The 25,076-nt window shown below is 39.4% G+C and overlaps 1 protein-coding gene across 3 annotated transcripts in view; it reads left to right on the forward strand.

Moving 5' to 3' along the window:
- Positions 1-615: 615 nt before the first annotated feature.
- Cd84 (CD84 antigen) overlaps positions 616-25,076 on the forward strand; it is a 51,022-nt gene continuing 26,561 nt past the window's right edge. For 2 of the 3 annotated variants that reach the window (NM_013489.3, NM_001289470.1), the window contains 3 exon segments: positions 616-717; positions 1,499-1,622; positions 12,722-13,054. In NM_013489.3, the coding sequence (NP_038517.1) occupies positions 1,577-1,622; positions 12,722-13,054 (379 nt within the window). In that variant the 5' untranslated portion in view covers positions 616-717; positions 1,499-1,576. 3 annotated transcript variants of the gene reach the window in all.

The following is a 25,076-nucleotide window of genomic DNA, read 5'->3' on the forward strand; positions in this document are numbered from 1 at the left end:
TGCAATTCAACTTCTTTTACTCCATAATTCACAAATTTGCTCTTTCCATGTTGTCCTAAGTATATCACACATTTTACACACTTATATTAAACCAGTCACTGTCTTTGACCTAATATCTCAGTCCCTTACTATGTCTTCCATCCCTGTTACTTTTTTTGTTGTGTGTGTCTGTCTGTGTATGTGTGTCTGTGTGTGTCTCTGTATACGTGTGCCTGTGTGTGTCTCTGTGTGTGTGTGCCTGTGTGTCTCTGTGTGTGTGTGGTATGTGTGTCTGTCTGTGTGTCTGTGTGTGTCTCTGGGTGTGCTGTGTCTGTGTGTGTGTGTCTGTGTGTAATATGTGATTTTAAAGTGGAGCTCTCAGCTCAGGTGTCAAGGTCAGTTTCTCTTGAGTCAATTTTCTTGTTTCCTTGAGTATTTGCAATGTTCCAGAGGGTTATGGTACAGTTGAGGTGTCATTTCTCTCTGTGCTTGGACTACTAAGGTCTGTGTCTCTAGTCCTCCTCTGAGAGCAGGGTATCATCTTCAGCACCAGTCATGACCAGGAATCGGCTCATTTACTGCTGGATGGTTTGTGGTGTCTCCCGTGTTCCTTTTCTGGTTCCACAAACCCGTCTCAGTGCTTGGAGTTCCTCTGTGACTGACCACTTCTTCCTTTTCTGTCTGATGGTGAACACCTTTCTGGACCAGCTCTGGACCAGAATCTGATGTTATGCTCTGGGAAGGGGTCCTCTGGATCTAGTTTGCCTCTGGGTCTGACTTCAGATCCATTGAGGGCTCTATCTTTGGCTTGCTATCTGGAAATGTGTGTCTGCCTTTTGGAATCTGACATACTTGCACTGAGAGTGCAGAGTGGGTCTTGGGGTGCTCAGCTTAGCTGCGCTTGTCTCACTAAGGGGTCCATGCGAGGCAGGTGTAGAGACAATTGGTGCTGATTCATGACGTGAGTGGGGGAGTTAATGTAACTAGGTGATGGTGGGTCAGTGGGAGAGATACAGCAATCTCCAGATCACAGATGCTGACTTTATAGGGCCAGTGGGCAGGAGGCAATGGATGCAAACATGGAGACACTGAACTCAAAGACTATGGCTTATTCTTGTGATTCAAAATACAATTAACCCCTTGCCTAAAAATACTAGTTCATTCTTCATATTTGTCTCAGCTACATTGTCAATTCCTTTCAGAAATCTCCCTAACTTACCCTAGCCTGGAGTAGATGCCTCCACCCTGCATTTCTTCCTGCTGCAGCATATATCACCATTTACTGAAATTTCCTGTATAATTATCAATCCCTCTATAAAGAATATAAACTCCACAAAGGGAACTCATTACTTTATAGCTACTGATCAACATCCATGATATGTCTGGCACATAGTAGGCACTTAATAAATATTTGTTGGATAATTAATAATGAATATGCACTGCTGTTGTATAATGGAAAACACTAGTAAGTAGGTTAAGAAGTAACACATCTTAATCAGCTCACACTTCCTCCCTCCAGCTCCGGAAACACCACACTGAAGTGAAAGCAGCTACCACACCAGTTATTTTTCCTCAGAAGACTGGAGTCTGACTGGACATGGCCCAGCGCCATCTGTGGATCTGGTTCCTTTGCCTACAAACCTGTGAGTTCTGAACCTTGTTAGTATTGAAGTCCTACTATGTCATAACTTTTTAGAAAATACACATGGGAGGGCAGGGACGTGTCCCTTTGATCTCGTTTCAGCAGAATTTCCTGGGCTTTCTGTTCATATTACACTCAACCTACTGAACTAGAGTGAGACCTTAAGACCCAAGCAATGTGCTTCATCACATTAAACCAGTCTTCTTTCACTTTCTGTCCCCTTTCCTACCTATGCCTTCAACTCCTGGTCCCTCCTCTTCCTATTGTCCTATGGGTTGTTGCACTGTTTATTTGGGTTAAGTTTTTGGTTTCCAGCATCATTTCAGCTTGATTTTCCTTTTGTATTTCCATCTGTTTATTCTCTTGTCTTAACTGGTATGATCTGTGTATGCCTGGGACATAGTAGGCATTTAATAAATATTTGTTAGGTAGTTAATTAATTACTTAATTAATGCTCTCACTGGAGTCACATAATGGAAATCACTAGCAAGTAGGCTAAGAACCAATGGTTCATTTTTGTTTCTTTGCCCCTATTTGTTGAAAATAGAAGATTTTTCATACCATATGTCCTAGTTAGAGTTTCCCCTCCCTAAACTCCTCCCAGTCCCTCTCCACCTTCCCCCCTTCTACATCTACTCCCTTTCTGTCTCTCATTAGAAAAGAGCTGACTTCTAAACAACAAAAAAAATGTCAAAATAAAATATAATATGATGATTTTTTTTCTAGTTCCATCCATTTGCCTGAAAATTTCATTATGTCGATTTTTTAAAGAGCCAAGTAATACTCCATGGTTTAAGTGCACCACGGAGTCTTTACTCATTCTTCTGTGAAGAGAGATCTAGATTGTTCCTAGTTTGGGGCTATAATGAACAAAGCAGCAATGAATATGGTTAAGCAAGTGTGCCTGTAGTCATAGGACACATCTTTTGGGTATGTGCCCGAGTGGTATAGATGGGTCTTGGGGTATACTGATTCTTAACTTTCTGAGGAATGGCTATATCAATTTTCAGAGTGACTTACAAATTTTCACTCCCACCAGCAACGAATGAGTGTTTCCCTTAGTCCCCATCTTTGCCAAAATTAGTTGTCACTTGTGTTATTGATCTTAGCCAATCTGACAGGTATGAAATACAATCTCAAAATAATTTTGGTTTGCATTTCTTTGATGGCTAAGGATGCTGAACATGTATTTAAGTATTTCTCAGCCACTTGCATTTTCTCTATTGAGAATTCTCTTTTAGATCTGTACCTTCACTTTTAAATTGGGTTATTTAAATTCTTGATATCTAGCTTCTTGAGTTCTTTATGTATTTTAGATATTAGTCCTCTATCAAATGTAAAGTTGGTAAAAAATCTTTTCCCATTCTGTAGGCTGCCATTTTGTCCAAATGACAGTATGCTCTGCCTTATAGAAGCTTTTCAGTTTCAAGAAGTTTCATTTATCGTTGGTCTTACTGCCTGCACCTCAGTTTCTGATCAAGAATTCTTCTCCTATGCCAATGAGTACAAGGGTGTGCCCCAACTTTCTCCCTTATCAGTTTTTATGTTAAAGTTTTTGATCCACTTGCATTTGAGTTTTGTTCACAAACATAAGTATGGATCTCTTTGTATTCTTTTACACACAGACTTCCATTTGTTGAAGACGCTGTTTTCCAATGTATGTTTCTGGCTTCTTTATTTTTAAAAGAAGTGTCCATAGGCCTGTGGATTTATGTCTGGGTTTTCATTTCAACTCCACTGACCAACTTATCTGTTTTTATGAAATTACCATGCTAATTTTTTTTTACTATAACTTTGTAATATTGCGTGAAATCAGCAATGGTGAGACCTCCAGCAATTTTTTATTGTTTAGAATTGTTTAGCTATTCTGGGGTTTTATTTCCATATGAAATTGAAAATTGTCCTTTCAAGATCTTTGAAGAATTGTTTTGGATTTTTATGAGGATTGAATTGACTTTGTAGAGTGCTTTAGATAGGCTGTCTCTCTCTGTCTCTCTCTCTCTCTCTCTCCAATGTTAATCCTACTGATCTATGAGCATGGAAGATCTTTCCATCTTCTGATATTTGCTTCTATTTCTTTCTTAAAAGACTTAAACTTTTTATCATACAAGTCTTTCACTTGCTTAGTTAGTTACCACAAGATATTTTATATAATTTGAGCCTATTGTGAAAGGTGTTGTTTCCCAGATTTTCTCCTTAGCCCATTTGTAGTTTGCATATAGGTTGGCTTTGATTTTTATGAGTTAATTATATATCTGGCTATAAGTGTTATACAGTGAAAGTGTTTATCAGTTGTAGAATTTTTCAGGTCAAATTTTTAGGGTCACTTATTAATGCTATCATGTCATCTGCAAATAATAATACTTTGACTTCTTCCTTGTCAATTTGTATCCCCTTGATCTCTTTCACTTCCTTGTTGCTTAGGTATGGAGAGAGTGGACAAGCTTGCATAGTTCCTGATTTTAGTGGAATTGGTTTGAGTTTCTCTCCACTTAATTTGATGTTGGCTATGGGCTTGTTGGAAAACTGCCTTTCTTATGTTCATGTCTGTCCCTTGTATCTTTAATCTCTCCAGGACATTTTTCATGAAGCCTTTTGTAAAAGGCTTTTTCTGCATCTAATGATATGAACATGTTATTTTGTTTCATTCACTTTTTTATATGGTACATTACATATATTGATTTTTTTTTATATATTGAGCCATTTCTTCATTTCTTGGATGCAGCAGAAGAATAGATCCAGTTTTCACATTCATTCTGTTAGCCCATGTGTTTTTATGGGGAGAACTGATATTGAGATATGACTGAGAAGTGATATTGAGATATGTCAACAATCAATGATTGTTGATTCCTGTTATTTTGTTTTTGTATTTGGTATTCTTGGTGGTGCTGGTGGTGGTGGTGGTGGTGGTGGTGAGACGTGTGTGTGTGTGTTCAATATAGTAAGTCTTTGAAAAAATGTTAGACTAGTGTAGTGGTATACACATTTAATCCTATTACTTGGGAGAGAGAGACAGAGGAACTTCAGACCATTCTACACAGGGTCTACACAGGGAGTTCCAGGCCAGCCCCCCATATGTAGTGAGAGCATGTCTCAAAATCATGTATATTCTAGGTACTTCCATTGCTGTGTTTCACACTTGTGTTTCATGCTTTATTAGGAAGGGTCCTGGCTCTGTTGTACAGAGATCCTAGGCAGGACTTTATTGTTTGTGTAATGGTCCAAGTAAGCTAAACAGGCAGAAACATGGTAGCAGTTTGAGCCTGAGTACATGGTGTTAGGGTTCTAAAAGGAAACCAGGGATGAGATACTCATTTTGTCAGGGATCCTCAAAATGATAAAGAAATCATAAGTGCCCATCACCCTAATTTTACCCATGTTTCCCCTCTTAAGGACTATTGCAGATAATTCCTAAGGGTACAATGTGCTCTAGATTCTCCTTCTGACATCCTTAGTGGAGTGGTCCTTTCTATGCAATGCTGAACATGGAGTCCCATACTGCTTTTCTACCCCTCCCAAGCATCAGAACAGCGGAACAGTGGGTTGAGGAGAACTGTATGTAACACTCTCTGTATTTCCCTAAACTCACTGATACCAGGGAAGTTAGAGACAATGAACTCATGACTTCTTTGTGCTGGAAAAGCTTTTTCAAAACCAAGACTTATAGTCTTGTGATCTGATTCAACTGTCTCGTGGTCTTGTGAACTCTGACTGCCTTCAATGTGCCCTAGGGCCAGTTAGAGTCCAGGGATACAAGACAGAGATGTCTATCACATTGCTTCTTGCTTGTTCTCTCTCCCATTCCTGCGTCTATCTAGTCAACCCTTGCCCTTTGATCTTTTCTCCTGTCTCCCACCCATAACAGCAAGAATTAACCATGTATGAAGCAACCACTACTTGTCTGACATAATTCTAAGCCCTCCACCACAATTATTACTTTGTTCCATCCCATGATGCGCTATAAGATGGATAGAATTAAAATACACATTTTCAGATGAAAACATTGATACATAGACACTCAGGGGTCAAGTGAGTTTTGTTTTATTCAAAGTTAAAGTATATGCTAATATAAAAAAACACTAATAAAGCTACACCACACCTCTGGTTGTAGAATGTTGTAGGTTTCTAAAAAACAAAACAAAACAAAACAAGGGTGACCCAGGAGTTTCTATAATGATGGAGAGTGACATAGGATTTTTGTTGCCCAGCCCCTTCCTTCCTTGTTGCTTTCAAAACTCTCTTGGCTTATTTTGACTAATTATAACTCTTCTTTCAGTGTTGCATACTAAAGCTATCTCTGTCCATCCTCCCAGATCTCAGATACGGAGGGAGCTTCTAGCCACACTGTTAACTGTGGGATGGAGAACAAACAAACAAACAAAAAAAGGTCGTTCAGCTACTGCCCCATCGCCCCCAAAATGAACAAGAACAAGAAACACTTATTTAAAGACTCATGAAGAAACAAAGGGTAGCAGTGGGTGTTAAGCAACAGTTCAACCCTCCCTACTTCCTCTCTCTCTCTCTGTTGCATCCTCCCCCGCACCCCCACCCTGCCTCACTCCAGTGTACCAACCCTTCTTTATTTCCTTCCAGCGGTCTATAGTATTATTTTAGCTCCTTCAATGATGTTTGTTTGTTTTGGGGTATTTATGAGTAAGTGTGTGCCATGCATATGTGTGTGCATGGGGGAGAGGGGTATGCCTATATGCATGCAGGTGCATGTGTGTTCCCTGATTCAGCTAGGTTGTCTGGCCAATGAGCTTTCAGGAATCTGCCTGTCTCTTCCCCACCCCAAGCCTCCCATGGTGCTGGAGATACAGATGTGTGCTAGAGATATGAATTCAGGTCATGATGCTTACAAAGTAATTACCTGACACACTGAGTCATCCTCCAGCCACATCCTTAATTTGTACTTAAGAAACACTTTATGCCAGCCCACAGATATTGGATTATTTAGTCATGTGGTCAGTGTTATCACCAGAGTTACTGCAAAGCTGAGGAACCCATTGTCTTTGCTGTTGTCACTCAGTCATACACGGCTTGTCTTTGTGACTGTGTATAGTTTGAACTCATGTGAGTATTGCTTATATGAGGATCTTTCTTAATGCTGTGAATATAAATTATCTGAGGCCCTGAATGAAGTTAGCTATTGTATGAGGCTTTAGTCTGCCTCAGTTTGAGCTCTTGTTCTCCTAGGCCCCACTACCTCTAGAGCAGTGACAGTCAGGATAACTCTTTTTGATGGGACAATGTTGATGACTAGACCTACATAAGGTAAAGGAGTGTGGAGAATCTGGTGAGAAAAGAGAAGAGAGCACACAGACGCTTTGAGGTGAAGTGCCCATGGCCTATATGGCGTTCAGAGGAAGAGAAAGAATCAGAAGACAATGACTGAGGTTCAATCTGGTGGGACATGGATGATGGTGACCTCTATGACAGGAGACTGTGTGGCTTCATAAGCTGCAGGGAGACGGTATATGCTCTTCATAGACTCTAAGAAGAGCCATAGGAAATTTTCCTCTATCCAGTTAGAGACCTCCTAGCCCATCAAGTTCTCAAATCCAGGTGATTTCCTGACACCTTCCTATTTGTTTATCCTTTTAAATTCTCTTTTCTAACCATCTCTGTTGTCTGCTCCCAATAGCAGCTTTTGGCAAGTACTTATTCATGGAATGTGTGTTTGTAAAGTCCACCTATAGACACACAATATATTGTCTGATGAAACACAGGTCAACATCTGATACATGGAATGATCTGTTGCTCCACAAGTACCCCAGCTTAACGAAAAAAAAAAGGATGAAGGCTGCCTCTTACAGAGAGTCTATCCACTGTGTTCTATCCATATTAATGACATTCTGTGATATCTGCTCCAAATTCCCTCTTCCTCAGAACTACCAAGATCACTGCAAACAGACTTTACCATGAGTTGTAGTTTGAATATGGCATATCTGTTCCAACCCATAAATTTCATATGATAAAGTCTTAGTTTTTTACCTAATGGCCTTTGGGAAGTGATCCATTACAATGGTTCTAACTTCACCAATGGGTTAATCTTTTGATATATACAAAATCGGATGACCATATTAGGAAGTGACAGAAACTAGGAGATGCACATCTAATCAGGAGACAACAATTACTGGAAGATATGCTGTAGAAAGGGATACCTTGTTTCCAGACTTTTCTGTTCTTTCTCTGGTTACTGGGTACCATGTAGAGAAAATCTGGCCTCTGTCACATGCTCCTTGCCATCGTGTTCCATCTTTCCCAAGGCTTACATCGGTGGAGCCAAGAGTCTCTGAACTAAATCAGTCCTCCTTTGACTTGTGCTACAGCTTCTGCCACAGCAATGGAATCTGAACATACATCATTCATCCTGCATCGGTGATAGCCTTTTCTAGTCTTTGTTTCTCCTTTAGAAGCATGGCCTCGTCTTACTCTTCCCATTTCTGGTCCGCTATATGGAAGTTGGGAAATAAGCCTAGTCAGCTGATGTTGTCGCTGTGAGACATTTCTTCTTTACCTGGATCCTAAGGTTTCTGCAACTATTTGGTCTGCCTCATCAATTTCTTGTTAGCTTATAAGACCCTGTCTCAAATTTTTTTTTGCATCAACATAATTGAAACCACCATTCATATGTACTATCCAGATATCCATAAGTGCTATTTCATTGCACATTATTTGTTATCCACATTTGAAATGAGGAGTTAAGGGTCATTGGATTTCAATAATTTTTTTTCAAGACTAAGTTGGTAGGTTCAAATACACCTGAATCTACCATGTATATACATCATTGGCATACATTCTACCAAGTTTGATCCTAGGCTTATTGTTAGAGGCTGGTCTGATCTTCTACATGACTGAAGGTGTGAAGGCCATCAGGAGTAATTATCTTTCACTTTATGTTTTTCTACACTGTGTGTTTACTATGTTTTAAGCACCTTCTGTGTGCCCTGATAACAGTTCTATGGAACCGAGGTTTTCACAGCCCATCTTGTAGGAAACTTAAAGGCTCATCAAATGAACACAGACCCACCTGGCTCAAATCCACGTCCATTCTACCTCCCCCAATCTGGCTTCTGATTTGCTTACAAGCTCAGCTCTGAACCTGAGCCTTACAGTCCCTGACTTGAATCTTTCTATATCATCAACCTCAATACTTGGTTTTCTTGTTATGATTCCTAACATTTATCAGAGGTCCAGCTAACATAGCAAAATAAAATGTAAAGAAAAAGAGATGGAGAGAGCAATTTTTCCCCTTCTAAAGGACTTTGGAGGCGTATATGTTACCTTTACTTATATTCTGTTGACCTGAACTTCTTGGCATGATCACACTTTACAAGCAGAGAGGGACTGTGTAGTCTATTCTGGTGGTCATCTGCCCTTTTAACCATCAAGAGTTCTGTCCCTATGAGGAAGGCGAAAACAAATATTGGAAAATAGCTAGCAGATTCTGTTGCCACTCTCTGCCTTCTGACAATACCCCTAGACCATACTTTCTCCTTGGAAGGAGAATGCTTCCTTCCAACTGCTTACTTAGTTGGACCAATGTCATCTCAGATTCAACAATTCTAACACTATCCTTGTCTTTTCCCTTTGACATCTTTCTTGCATATCTGCTTTGTACTATTAATTTTCCACTGATAGAGAGCAGAAGCTAAAATCAAATAGCAACACAAGTGAAGGTTATTAGGTGCCTATTTCCTCATTGCCCCTCCTTGCACTATCTCTCAAACTCAGCCCTTCCTTTTCATTCCTATCATATCCTGCTTGGTTCATAGCCTGATGACTACATTAGCCTCATTAAGTTCTCTCTTGTTTCTTTATGGCATATCTGTTTTCTCTATTATCAAAGCTTCTTTTTCTTTCTATACAGCATAGCTGTATTAAAATTACTCCAACACATTATTTTAATCTTAATCCATAAAACTTGAGTAGATCCCTCCACATATATGATAACTCAAATTTAAGGCTGCCCCAAATATCTTCTCTCTCTCTCTCTCTCTCTCTCTCTCTCTCTCTCTCTCTCTCTCTCTCTCTCTGTCACATACACACACACACACACACACACACACACACACACACAGCTCCATCATAATGAAAATCTAGACTCAACGGACATCAAAGCTTGTGAAATTTGAATTCAGAACCCAAGGGCCTGATTTCTCATTTCTCGTATTTCTCGTCTCATATTGCAAAGGAAAGTTTTATACATGTGTCTTATTTCCCCAACTTGGTATTAATTCCCCTGAGGCTCAAACGTGGAGCCTCACACATGACATGCAAATCTTAGTCCCCTTTCAAGATATCTTTGTGCCATAAGCTCTCTCCAAAATTAGATTTTTCTGAAGTTCCCTCCAGTGATAATATAACATTTGAGTCTCTAAAGCATGTAGAAAAATAAATATTGGAGTTCATTGACAAAGAGATTCTTCCTTTCACAACCAAAGTACTTTTAGAAGCAGATAAGCAGATTGAAACCCACTAAGTAGAGGACTTAAAAGCATCTAGCTGTGCTTTATTTGAATTATCCCATAGATAGGCTCTAAGTGGGGTCCAACATGGCCTCAGCATCACTGATTAGTCATAGGGAAGGGCCATGCAATATTTAGAATACATAACCAATTGGTCATGATCAATACCAGGAATGATTCACATTAATTACACTTTGCTAGTTAACAAAGCAGCTCTGCTCATGTTGCATCATTTGCTGCTCCAGGAGTTGATGGGGCCACTTTTGAGGTGGCATAGACTGAGAAAGGCTTTGTTACTTTATTGAGTTTTCCCGGTGTGTAACTAGATGCCCAGTCACACAGCTATCTCTCTAGGAGCACTGTCAGGCCTTTAAACATAGCAGAGAAATCCAGTTCACACCTACATCAAGTTCTGCTTTTTCTTAGAAACGTCATGGTTCAACATGCAACAATATCAGCAGTGCAAAGAGCTGCGTGCAACACTTCCCCTGCAGAGTCCTCGCCTACTCATAGCCACCCTCCTAGATTGCTTTGTCCAGCATTTCCTGAATGACTTTGCTACAGGCATAGTTGTGACACTGGCACCATATTCAACCACTTGTGGTTGCACAACTGCTCCCATACCGAGAAGCTCTCAGCCTGAGCAAATGGCCTTCACATTTGAGAAGTTAGTGGCACAATACAGCCATACTTGAATGTCTTATATCTGATGCATCTCCTACCTAAATTAAATCCAAAGAGTAGAATGACCATTAATCCATAGGACCTGAATTCAAAAAAGCCTTAAGACATGGAGAAGATCTGATGTAGGGGTTAGCTATGAAACTTGAAGGATCCAGTGCAAAACAGAAGTTTGGGGTCTGCTGTTCAAAATTCTTTAAGTATTTGGAAAGCACACAGCCCCAGAAAACCAAGTTCAGCATCCTTTGAGCTTAGCCCATGCACATGCTAGCCCTGAGATGCAAGCTAAGATACTTCAAGTTCCCTTTGTGAACTCTATCAACCCAGCAGGATAATTTATAGGGTGACAGTTGGTGCTGGAGATGTTTGCAAAGTGTGGCTGCAGTGGCAACATTAGCAAAGCTTTATGTTCTCTGTGTTTTCTTCTTGTTGCCCTTCCACTTGCCACTCATTATGCCACCTTTTGCTTTCTGGGGGTTCCTTAGGGCTGTCCTGGTATCCTACTATCCCTGTGGTCCTAACATAGCATCTGATGTATAGTCCTAACATAGATAGCATAGTATTAAGTTAGCAGTTAACAAGTGCTAACTATTGGTAGTCCCTAATTTCCCCCATCCCACCTGTAGTGCCCTAAAACATGTTGACTTGGCTTGTCCATTCCAACTAAATCACCAGTATGTTCCTCCTGAGAGCAAAGCTTCCACTGACTTGAAAGGAAAGAGGTTCATCTTAGCAGTCCTGGGATCCTGCAGCAGCCACTGAGCTGAAGGGCAAAGGCAGATATAAATGCGAGCAACACTGGGCTAATAAATCCATTCATTTTAGGGACTTGCATTCTCAATGGACCCTCTGTACAGACATTAGGCTAACCTGAACCCATGTATGCAGAAAACATGGGTTGACCTTTGGAGCTTACACATAGATAGTTCACATCAAAATAGGCCAGCTGGTTGTTTGTGATTAACAGCTTTTCTGACTGGTCAATTTCCAAGTCATATCCATTATTGAATACATCATGTATCATCTATGACAATCTCAAACACTATTGATCATTAAAGAATCACAGTGAGGGATTTTTTTATATTAAAATATGTTTATCTAGATGCCTAAACTCTGGAAACTAGAAGGTATTCAAGGAATAAAGACCATTAACCTTCACTAGGTCCAAGATATCAAGTGTGTCCCTTTCCTGTCCTTCTGGCCAGGAGTGGAGAAACTTGGGATAAGTTTTTGGATTTATGGGTTGATGAAGTATTGGGACACTACTTTTGGGGTTTGTTTTTGTTTTTCCTGTGGTCTTCAAAGAAATATGTTACATTTTTGGTTTTATCTTTAGAAGGTAAAGTCAAAAATTCTTCCAGGCTCTGGTGAAATTATCCCCTAAATTGATGAGTTTGGGATCTTTTCTGATCACTTCTATCTTTATAGCCTAGAGTATTTGGCACACAATGAGTGTTTAAGCATTTATTGAGTGAGTTAAGTACCGTGCTATATAGACTCTCTTGAAGCAACTTACAAAATAGACTAAGTTCACTAATTTACGAATGAACACATGTATTTATTCAGTTTTGTTTACAAGAACATGGCAGGTTTTCAACTAAGTTTTGGTGGTCATAGCACATAAAACATACCTAGAGTAAGCCAGGTGGTGGTGGCACACACCTTTGATCCCAGCACTTGGGAGGCAAAGGCAGAAGGATCTCTGTGAGTTCAAGGATAGACTGGTCTTCAGAGCAAGTTCCAGGACAGCCAGGACTACACAAAGAAACCCTGTCTCAAAACCATTCCCCCACCCCCAAAAAATACCTAGAGTGAACTTTAAAAAAAAAAAATCCCAAGACAGAAGATGAGCAGTGTCTGAGGAAGTTCCTCAGTGATACTCAAAAGGAGAAGGAACACAAAACAATTCAACAGTGTGATGGTTACTCTTTTCTATTTATATCCTCAGGGTCTGAAGCAGCAGGAAAAGATGCAGACCCGGTGGTAATGAATGGGATTCTTGGGGAGTCAGTTACTTTCCTCTTAAATATTCAAGAACCAAAGAAAATTGACAACATTGCCTGGACTTCTCAATCATCTGTTGCTTTTATAAAACCAGGAGTCAATAAAGCTGAAGTTACCATAACCCAGGGCACTTATAAAGGACGAATAGAAATCATAGATCAGAAGTATGACCTGGTCATTAGAGACCTGAGGATGGAAGATGCAGGAACTTACAAAGCAGACATCAATGAAGAGAATGAGGAAACCATCACCAAGATCTACTACCTTCATATCTACCGTAAGTTATGGCAGCACGGGGCCTTGGATTTACTTTTGATTTGAAGATTTATGATCTAAACCACACCCATATTTCTGATAACAGAGTTTCCTAACTCTTCTTATCCTTATAATTACATAAGCACATCAGTACTTATAAAGGTCTAACTTTACTTCTGGCCTTGACAGACTTTAGCTGTAATCTGTTTTGCAGCAGAATTTGTCCTCTGTTCTTTGTTTTCCTTTCCTATAAAATGTCAATAATCATATTAATCAATTTGTAAGCATTATTATGACATTCTAGTAAGAAACTATATGCAGAGTGGTCTTTATAAGGCTTCTGCTTTTAAGATAATTACAGAATGCATAGGAAAATGCAAAGAACTATGAAAGGATGTGTTCTGTGCCCTTCTCTTGCCCTCTCCTCTGTTATACTAGATCCAAACTCTTAGTCTCATCCCCCGTCTTATACAGACCTTCTGGGGTAGCCTTTCTTCATTGTCTCTCCTGATTCCAAAGAGATAAAATAAGCAGATCCTGGCACACACCTTTGATTCCAGCACTCAGGAGGCAAAGACAGAAGGATCTCTATGAGTTCAAGGCTAGCTTGGTCTTCAGAGAAAGTTCCAGAACAGCCAAGACTAACAAAAAGAAACCCTTTCTCAAACCAACCTCCCATCCCCATCCTCACCCCCCAAAAACTACTAGAATGAAAGAAAAAAAAATACCAAGACACAAAATGAACAGTGTCTGAGGAACTCTTATTTCTGTAAGTATTAATACTTTCAGAAATGCAGAACAGTGTTCAAGGTCAAAAACAGAAAATTGGAACTTTCTTGGAATGTGCCAGCACTTACTTAGGAATGGAATCACTTATATTCCTATAGAATTTAATCACATATATAGCACCGGACAGCATTAATCACATATATAGCACCGGACATCATAAGCAAGGTAGTAGTGAAGCACCATCCCAACATTTTCTTGTCTCAGTTCTGCAGGGCAGAGAACTGTTAGCCCTGACTCCAGCTTTTTCTACCTAACAGTTTTGTGCAGGTGACATCTCGTCCCTGCTGAGAAAATGAAATGAGATTTAGTTTTCACCACTATGGCTGTACCAATACCTACCCCAACGGGTGGCACACACACACACACACACACACACACACACACACACACACACACACACACGTCTCTCCGAAAATAGGTAAATAATGATACTTTTCTTGTGTTTCGGCTATTTTGGAATATTCAGAGCCTACTGTTGTAGAATAGCTGGGATAAAATGGAGACATCCTGCCCAGGCTGTTATTGACTGTGCTTTTTTGTTGGCATCTAGGCATCTGGGACTGGGATGATTATAAATCTAGGTGATGATGTTTGGATTTGTCTTTGTTGGGTGGGTGGCTTGTTCCTTGTTTTCTGTTTCCTCTCTGGATTTTCAGAGAGTGTGGTAGCTCTATGTTTTAGTAGGACATTTTCTTTGGATCTGACATTTATAGCCACTGGAGGTTCTCAATAAAAGATGTTTCTGGGTATTGGGAGCTAACACTTAGGACCTGTGATAGGTTAGGAGTATGAAAGTGTTCATAGGAGAGAGAAGAAGAGTGTTTAGCCAGGATCTGTTTATTTCATCCCCTTGGAATCAGGGAGACAGTAAAGTGAGGTCAACCCACAGGGTCTTCTCTAGATACTGGGGATGAGACTGGGAAGTTGGATCTAGAGGAACAGAAGGAAACAGGAAGATATACAGGCTCCTATCTGCTTCTGGGCAGGAATGATCTGGGTTAGCAGGGAGTGCCTGCTGAAGATGAGGGCTGGGATAAACCAACAAGTGGGGAGAAGGTGGGTAGAAAGGGAAGATCTGTGGAACCACAATAGATGTGGGATTGGGGATGTGCAGGAGTGGGGACATTAGAAGGAAGGCTGCAGCAGGTGTTCTGTTGCAGAGCTAGGGATGAAGCTGGAGCTTTAGATTTGTAGGAGAGGAAGCCTTCTGTTAGCTTACATGTTTCCCAGGCCTGCTTGGGTGGTGTGTTCACAAGGAACACTGGTTTTGGGGACTTGTTTACTGGAATGAATTGGGGGAAGGAAGGTTGGAGTAGAAGATAGAGGTCCTCAAAGAGAAAATTAATAAGTCCACAAAATCCAAACAAACAGTGGAAAGAAGTGAATAAACTGTATAAGACTTGAAAATGAAAATAAAATCAATAAAGAAAACTAAAACCGAGAGAATTCTAGAAATGAAAATTTTAAGAATTTGAACAGAAATTACAGAGGTAAACTTCACCAACAAAATATGAGAGATGGAAGAGAGAATATTAGGCATTGAAGATACAATAGAGAAAATGAATATATCAGTCAAAGAAAATGTTAAACCAAAAAAAAAAAGTCCTAACAAAAAATACAAAAAATTTAGGACACTAAGAAAAGACAAAACCTAAGACTAATAGAAATATAGGAAGGAAAAGAATTCTACCTCAAAGGCCCAGAAAATATTTCAACAAAATCATAGAAGAAAAATTTTCTCACCTAAAGAAGATAGATGCCTATAAGGTATATGAAGCATATATAACAACAAATAGATTTAACAAGAAAATAAACTCTCCTTGGCACATAACAGTCAAATCACAAAGCATACAGAACAAAGAAAGAATATTAAAAGCTACAAGGGGAAAAGGCCAAGTAGTATATAAATGCAGACCTAGAATGATACCTGATTTCTCAGTGAAGACTCTAAAGGCCAATAGAGTCTGGACAAATGTGCTATAAACTCTAAGAGACCCCAGAGGTCATCCCTGATTACTATACCCACCAAAATATCCAACATCCTAAATGGAAAAAATAGGATATTCCATAATAAAGCCAAATTTAAACAATATCTGTCTACAAATCCATCTATAGAAGATGACAGGGCGGAAAATTCCAACCAAAAGAGTTTAACTATACCAAATAAAAACAAAAGGAATAAACAATCTCAAAGCAGAAAAATCAAAAGAAAAAAGAACACACATATACATAACCAACAACAATAACAACAACAAAATAACAGGAATTAACAATCATTGGTCATTGTCCTATCTCAATATCAATGGTCTCAGTCCCCCAATAAAAAGGCACAAGCTAACAGAATGGATATGATAATAGGATCCATCCTTCTGCAGCATCCAAGAAATACACTTCAATATCAAAGATAGACATTACCACAGAGTAAAGGATTGCAAAATGGTATTGCAAGCAAATGGATCTAACTAACAAACTGGTGTAACCATTTTAATATCTAACAAGACAGATTTCAAACCAAAACTAATCAAAAGAGATGGGGAAGGATACTATATATTCATCAAAGGAAAAAAATCCACCAAGAGGATATTTCAATTGTTAATATCTATGCCCAAGACACAAGGGCATCCAGGTTTGTACAAGAAACACTACTACAACTTAAATCACATACTGAACCTCAAATATTGATAATGGGAGATTTCAAATCCCCACTGTCAGCCAGCCAAAAACCAATGGAGAAATGCTAGCACTAACAAACATTATAAACCAACTGGACCTAACAGATATTAATACAGTATTTCACTCAAACACAAAACAATATATGGACATCCCTTCTCCCTAGGGTCACTGGCTACTGGCCCATAAGGACAAAGAGAGCAGAGTCAAAGATTAGAGTTTCAGACACCCCCATGAATACAAATGGAAATGATACCATTCCAGGACCAGCTTGGGGAAGACAGATCAAGTTTATTGGGGTGAATACATGGTTATATAGTTTGGGGTATAGGGGTAGGGATATCCAGGGTGGGCAAAGGTCATTGGCTGAAGGTTGTGGTACTGAGATGCCTCATTAACATGGGGAGGCACTCCAGGCATCTCAGATGGTTCTTGAATAGGTTCTTATTGAGAGAAAAGAAGCTGAACCTGTAATCTAACCATGGCTACATGACATTCTAGAGGTATGGGGGTTTCAAACTCCCCAGACAAGGTCGGAGAAGGAGAAGCCCTGCTGATAAAGGGAGTCTGCCTTATTGCGCTGAGCTCAGGGTTTTCCCATAACATCAGACTTCAACCTTAACAGAGCAACAAGAATATACATTCTCTGCATTTCGTGGAATCTTTCTTCAAAATTGTCCACATACTCAGACACAAAGCAAGTCTCAGTAGATACAAGAACATTGAAATACCTCCCTGCATCCTATCAGTACGCTGTGGATTAAAGCTGGATAGCAACACCAACAGAAGCATCAGAAAGCTTATACACGCGTGAAAACTGAAGAACTCTCAACTGAACAGAAAATATGTAGAGACAGAAATTTAAAAAGAAATCAAAGACTTCCTAGAATTCAGTGAATATGAATACATACCCAAACTTATGGGACACAAAGAAAATGTCTCCAAGAGGCAAGTTCATAGAACTACGTGCTTAAATTAAAAAAGAAAAAAGAAAATGTTTTGAGAGATCCCATAATAGCAACAAGCAACTTAACAGCACACCTGAAAGCACTAGAACATAAAGAAGTAATCACACACAAAAGGAGTAGATGCCAATAAATGATCAAACTCGGGCAGAAATCAATAAAATTGAAACAAAAAAAAACAATACAACGAATCAATAAAACAGAGTTGGTTCTTTGAGAAAATCAACGAGACAGAGAAGCACTTACCCAAACTAACTAAAAGGCAAAGAGTGAATATCCAAATTAACAAAATCAGAAAGGAAATGGAGGACATAAGGAGAGATACCAAGGAAATTCAGAGACTCAAAAGAACATACTTAAAAACCTATACTTCACTAAACTGGAAAATTTAAGGGTAATTTTCTTGATGGATACTAGTTACCAAAGTTAAATCAAGATCAGATAAAAAATTTAAACAGATTTATAACTTGGCGGTGAAATAGAAGTAGCCATTAAAAGTCTCCCAACCAAAACAACAACAACAACAAAAACAGTTCTAGAAATCTACCAGATTTTCAAATAAGAGTTAAAATCAATAATCCTCAAATTATCCTACAAAATAGAAATAGGAGGATTACTGCCTGTTGTGTCCGGCCAGCAGACCACAACCTGGGTTCTAGCCTGGAAAGGCATTTTGGAAACCTGGAAGAGAAGAGGGGCTAGGTGGCGAGAGAAAAGAATGTAGCCAAGACAGTTACTCTGATCAAGGCTCAAATTTTATTGTTGCGACACTAGTTATGAAGGAAGGGGGAGGGGACCCGATTCCCGCCGAATAATCTCGGGTCCAGTAGAAAGGTGCACGTGTGTGGCTCCTCAGGTTCCAGCAGTGGGCGTGGCAGAACGAATGAGCAGGAAGCTCCACCCCGAGCAAGCAGGTTTCAGGCTGGGGGAGGGGAGACTACATCTCCTCCCTTTTATTAACAAAATTTTAAAAAAAGAAAAAGCTGGCCTGAGGGGGGAAAAATTATCTATGCTCAATAGTTCTGCCTGGAATCTAGGGCTAAAGAAAAAACTTGCTTCACTGGGATTCTTTAACTTTTCTTATGGTAAACTGTATCTGGCTTAAGACTGTCCTTTCTAGTAAACAACTAACTGAAAGGCCTGGAGCTGTAGGCTCTGACTTTATAATGCTAATTAGTACTTGGTAGGTAACTTTCTAGTTGAATTTTAAGTAGGGCGTTGGAACTCTGGCTAAGTTTGACTGAACAAATGTGAAATACACTATAATAACACTAAGTTGATATTTCTCCGCTTTTTTGGATGATAGGTGGGAAACAGGGAGAAGGAGTTCGACCGGCTCTTGTAGTACAAGGCCAATTGGCTTTTTTATTTGGGTGGGAGGCAGTGAAGGGCTTGCCCTTTCAATAGTACGTCTCCAATCTCTCTCCCCCCTATTAATTAAGTTAAATAAGGCAACGCTTAACTGAGGTGATCAAATGATTTTCTCATCCGTAGATGAGTGGGCTTTTAACCTTGGCTTGGGTGGACATGGACCCGATTCCTCCCGTGGGTATTTAAGACCCACACATGTGGCTCTCGGTACCTTTTGGGGAGGCGAGGTAGAGCCGGAAAATATTTTTTATTTTTAACCAAAATATGATACCAACCTCTTTTAAACCGGGTTTATCTCACAGGAAACTCAGAAATGGTCAAGCCGGACCTTTCCTTGCAGTACCTCTGCACCAAGCGATGCCCATACTGAATTTGTACAATCACAAACCAGTATGCACAGTTCTGAGTGCTGTGCAGCTCCTAAAGGAGAATTATCAACCTCAGAATTAGCAAAGCCTAAGCAAGAATTATGTCGTTAGTAACACCACGATTTGTGGCTAAAATAGGAGCTGGAAGTCGTTCCTCCTCATCCCTGTTTTTTCCACAGCCTATTGAGCTAAGGACACCTTGCAGTAACAGCAAGGGTGAAAAGCCAGAGGTCAGCTAAGGGACTAAGCCTGTCTATCAAAATAAAAACCAATCTTTATTAATATAGAAATATCTACTTTTCTAGCCCTCTTGGTAAACCTAATTTTTAACTCAGACTGAAAGCCACATGCTGGAAATGTCCTTGGAAAGGAGATAACAGCAGCCACCTGTGTGCTCTAGGGGGGCGGGGATGCACATCCGCTGGTCCGCTTCGAGAGTGTTGATTTACCTGCTTGAAAGACAAAATCCATTCCTCTGTTGAGGGGCATCTAGGTTCTTTCCAGCTTCTGGCTATTATAAATAAGGCTGCTATGAACATAGTGGAGCATGTGTCCTTCTTACCTGTTGGGGCATCTTCTGGATATATGCCCAGGAGAGGTATTGCTGGATCCTCCGGTAGTACTATGTCCAGTTTTCTGAGGAACCGCCAGACTGATTTCCAGAGTGGTTGTACGAGCCTGCACTCCCACCAACAATGGAGGAGTGTTCCTCTTTCTCCACATCCTCGCCAGCATCTGCTGTCACCTGAATTTTTGATCTTAGCCATTCTGACTGGTGTGAGGTGGAATCTCAGGGTTGTTTTGATTTGCATTTCCCTGATGATTAAGGATGTTGAACATTTTTTCAAGTGCTTCTCTGCCATTCGGTATTCCTCAGGTGAGAATTCTTTGTTCAGTTCTGAGCCCCATTTTTTAATGGGGTTATTTGATTTTCTGAAGTCCACCTTCTTGAGTTCTTTATATATGTTGGATATTAGTCCCCTATCTGATTTAGGATAGGTAAAGATCCTTTCCCAATCTGTTGGTGGTCTTTTTGTCTTATTGACGGTGTCTTTTGCCTTGCAGAAACTTTGGAGTTTCATTAGGTCCCATTTGTCAATTCTCGATCTTACAGCACAAGCCATTGCTGTTCTGTTCAGGAATTTTTCCCCTGTGCCCATATCTTCAAGGCTTTTCCCCACTTTCTCCTCTATAAGTTTCAGTGTCTCTGGTTTTATGTGAAGTTCCTTGATCCACTTAGATTTGACCTTAGTACAAGGAGATAAGTATGGATCGATTCGCATTCTTCTACACGATAACAACCAGTTGTGCCAGCACCAATTGTTGAAAATGCTAACAGAGGAATGGATACAGAAAATGTGGTACATCTACACAATGGAGTACTACTCAGCTATTAAAAAGAATGAATTTATGAAATTCCTAGCCAAATGGATGGACCTGGAGGGCATCATCCTGAGTGAGGTAACACATTCACAAAGAAACTCACACAATATGTATTCACTGATAAGTGGATATTAGCCCCAAACCTAGGATACCCAAGATATAAGATATAATTTGCTAAACACATGAAACTCAAGAAGAATGAAGACTGAAGTGTGGACACTATGCCCCTCCTTAGATTTGGGAACAAAACACCCATGGAAGGAGTTACAGAGACGGAGTTTGGAGCTGAGATGAAAGGATGGACCATGTAGAGACTGCCATATCCAGGGATCCACCCCATAATCAGCATCCAAACGCTGACACCATTGCATACACTAGCAAGATTTTATTGAAAGGACGCAGATGTAGCTGTCTCTTGTGAGACTATGCCGGGGCCCAGCAAACACAGAAGTGGATGCTCACAGTCAGCTAATGGATGGATCATAGGGCTCCCAATGGAGGAGCTAGAGAAAGTAGCCAAGGAGCTAAAGGGATCTGCAACCCTATAGGTGGAACAACATTATGAGCTAACCAGTACCCCGGAGCTCTTGACTCTAGCTGCATATATATCAAAAGATGGCCTAGTCGGCCATCACTGGAAAGAGAGGCCCATTGGACTTGCAAACTTTATATGCCCCAGTACAGGGGAACACCAGGGCCAAAAAGGGGGAGTGGGTGGGCAGGGGAGTGGGGGTGGGTGGATATGGGGGACTTTTGGTATAGCATTGGAAATGTAAATGAGTTAAATACCTAATAAAAAATGGAAAAAAAAAAAAGAAAGACAAAATCTCGGACAGTGAGAAAGTAGGAAAGCAGAACTTCTTTTGGGGAACTCTAGGTACTTTATTTAAATGCAAATTGTAAAGCTGAGGCTAGTCTCCGGCCTCCTGTCGGGAGCTGGCTCAGAGAGTAGCTTTTTTCGGAGCCTGAGTCCTCAAGCTGACTTTTAAGCAAAAGAGGAATTTTAGTCCTCAAGGTGATACTTTAGAAGATTTAGAATCTGTGTTCATCTAACAAATTAATTTATCTGGCAGCCACTGCGCTCTATCTTCATCTCGTGAAAAAACACAAACTGAGTCCCTACCGCAAATTAGAACTGGATCTGGACCCTTCTATTCGTTAGTCAGGGGGTCCTTCTATTTTACCAATGTATTAAGTGACCAATTGCTCTTTAATAGCTTTTTCCACTAGCTGTAAGGCCAGCAATCCTTCTGAGGTTAGGGATCTAGGGGAAGTGGGGGATGTGCTCTGAATTAACTTTGCTAGGTAATTTAGAATATAGGAATCTCTAACATTGGACTGAATATTAGACCAGTCTGAGATTGAGTTAGAATGGCTGGTCACACTGAAGAAAAGAGAAAAATCATTATGACTCTATTAAATGACTAATTTTACTAAGTCTGAATATACAGTCTCTGATGTACTATTGCCATAAAGTTAAAAGGCTAGAAGCTAGTCTAAACTGGAAAAATGACAAGTAAGGATGGATCTAAAACATGAATTTAATTTAGTTTTTTAGTCAATTCAATCAGGACATGAGTCAACTTACCTACCAGCTCGTCACACGAATTTACTAATATGCTTCTGCAGCGTTCTGTGGAGAAAACCTGTTTTTCCCTTTTCTAATAAGGTAGCTGTTTTAGGATCAATCTATAAGCCAATAAGTAGATCCCTTTAAGATACTATAAAGCATTTATTAAACTCTTTGACATTAAAATATTAGATTTTGAAAATAAAGGTAAGACTTTAATAGTGTGCATGGGAATGCACTAAATAGCATGCACGGGGATACAATTTCTCTCTTTTTTGTCTTTTAAGAAGTTAAAGTTTTAAAATTTTACAATACCTAAACTTTTGAATTAATAACTAGTTGACAAAACATTTTAAATACTTGGCTGTAAAGGGCAGTGACTAATTGCACTTTCAATCAATTTTCTTAAGGAGCAGTTGTAACTAGAAGGCTTGCAAAGTTATTAAGAGTCACATGAGCATAATTTATTTATTAACTAGAAATATGCATAAGCAATTGTAAATTTGAGAATTAATAGTATCTGAGGGATGAACAATTTAAGCAATTGCGAGCTCAGAGATATGGCATTGACTATTAATATACAAATTAAGGTTTGATTGTTCAGCATTTTAAAACACCATCTACAGCACACAACTAGATTATTTGTGCTGGAACAGGGGAAACTGTGTCTTAAGACTCCGCCCCACAGAAGCTAGTTGGGCCCACATGGGCCAACGATTGGCTGGGAGGATGAGAAAAATGACTTTACAATAATGTTTTCTTTTTGGCCAAAGAATTGTTTTGGGCACAACCAATTTTAATTACCAATTAATAACAATTATAAAAGCTTTATTTTTTGTAGAAACTTTTGTAGTAAACTAAAACCCTAAGTAATAAAAGGATATTGTCTCTGAATCTTTTGGGTGAGAGCAAGGATTTAAGGTAAACTTTAAGAAGCATTAGTTAATAAAATACTTTTCACTTAAGAAACAATATACACTGAAAGATTAAAACTCTTGGTTTCTTGTATAGAAGCAGAAACAATAAAATTTTTTCTTACATAATGTAAAGTTACATTAGCCATACCTAGAGGCAAAATTTTCTAGTGATTACAGTTCACTAGAAGCAAAACTCTTTGAATTTAAGCATTATTTTAAACATCTGAATAGATCTGTAACACTGTTAAAAAGAATTTCTTTTGAACACAGGGAAAAATCTTTCTCAGGCACTGTTTGCAAAACAAAAGAAAGGCCACAAGCTGCTCTGGGGCTGCCCAGAGCCCTGCATTGACTCAAACGTAAAATACCTTTTAATCTGAGCATCTTGGCCCTCCTGTAATAAGGACAGATTCTAGAGAAACAATATAACTGTCTACGCCTCTAATTTATGATACTCTTTCTTAAGATGACTTACAGTTAAAACGTTCTTCACAACTTTAGTGTTGTGAAAAAATTGCCCGTACTGCAGTTTCCTGCCAGGCAGCAACTATAACCAAACTGTTTGTCTAATCTATTTACAAAGACAAACATAACTAGATAACTCTGTCACAGTTTTGTATGAAGTGAGCTGTATGAGCGCTCTCATAAGATGATTACTCTTGTAATTATCTTAATTACAGTATACAGGTGAATTAAAGATCTTAAATTTGAAATCAAACTGCAAGCTGCAGTCAATGGAACAATAGCAGTTTTAACCATAATTTTTAAGTTTTTTGTGCAAGGTTAGGATAATACCTATAACCTTGGGAAAGCAAAACCCAAGTTTAAAACAATTTATTATCTTTAAAATCAATATTAGAAGCATTACTATCATATTACGAAGTTTGGATGTCAATTAATACCTATGAATACCTATTAAAGCAAGCTTTAATGCTTTAATAAAGAGACATTGCTTTAAATCTTATTTTAAATTTTACTATTTAGGATACGAACCACATTAATTATTACCTAAACTAGAAATATCTTTAGAGACCCAGCCACTTGGCCTGCTTTATGCCATGTGTCGGAAGGACTCTAAACTTGAGTTATCAAATTTAACACTAACCATCTGTAGCAATGTAACAATTATTAATCTTAACCAACAACTTATGAGCTGATTGTGAAAACACTCAGAGCACATTACCAATAAAAAAGAACCAAATGAAGCAGTTACATTTAGACCAATCAGAGAATAATAATTTTTGTAGCTACAATCATAAAATAAAAAACACTTTACCATTGTCAAACACATTAATCATGAACCATTTATTAGCTTTTTTACTCTGAAACTTAGAGGCTGTGCACTCGCCCTTATTTCCTAAAACGAACAGTTTTTCCAGCAGGGGCCCTCTCGCCACGTGTCTGATTCCTGGCTGAAACACGTGGCAGCTCTCGGCTTTGCAGATAAAGTTTTTTATACCATCTTTATTATCCAACACAAAACATAGAACATTCATTCATACAGACTGGACACGAACATACATGAATTGAACACGAGAACAGATTGGTGCACCGGACATTAGACAAGACACAAAAGGGAACAGAGTACTCCTGCTATAAGGCCCAGAGAGATATTTCTCTCTGCTTTTTGGGACATTTTCCTCCCTTATGATGCATTTTTTATTAACTGGGGCAATCCGCCTATTCCTTTTAATAAACCCTTTCTTTTCTCACACCTCATGTAGCTTCGGAGAGCTACGGCCTACCGCCTGATACCCAGCTCCTCACTGCTGAACCTAAGTGAACCAGCGCTCGGGTTTAATGCTGTCTCAGCTTAGCCCATACCTTCTCCGGTATGAATTTCCCTTATCCTTTATTTTATGGAGCTCCGAACCAGCAGCGTCTCTTCCAAAAATCCTTTGCCGTTTCTCAGTCCCACGTTGGTTCGCCAATTGTTGTGTCCGGCCAGCAGACCACAACCTGGGTTCTAGCCTGGAAAGGCATTTTGGAAACCTGGAAGAGAAGAGGGGCT

The sequence above is a fragment of the Mus musculus genome, chromosome 1 (genome assembly GCF_000001635.26).
Source record: "Mus musculus strain C57BL/6J chromosome 1, GRCm38.p6 C57BL/6J".
Taxonomy (NCBI): Eukaryota; Metazoa; Chordata; class Mammalia; order Rodentia; family Muridae; genus Mus; species Mus musculus.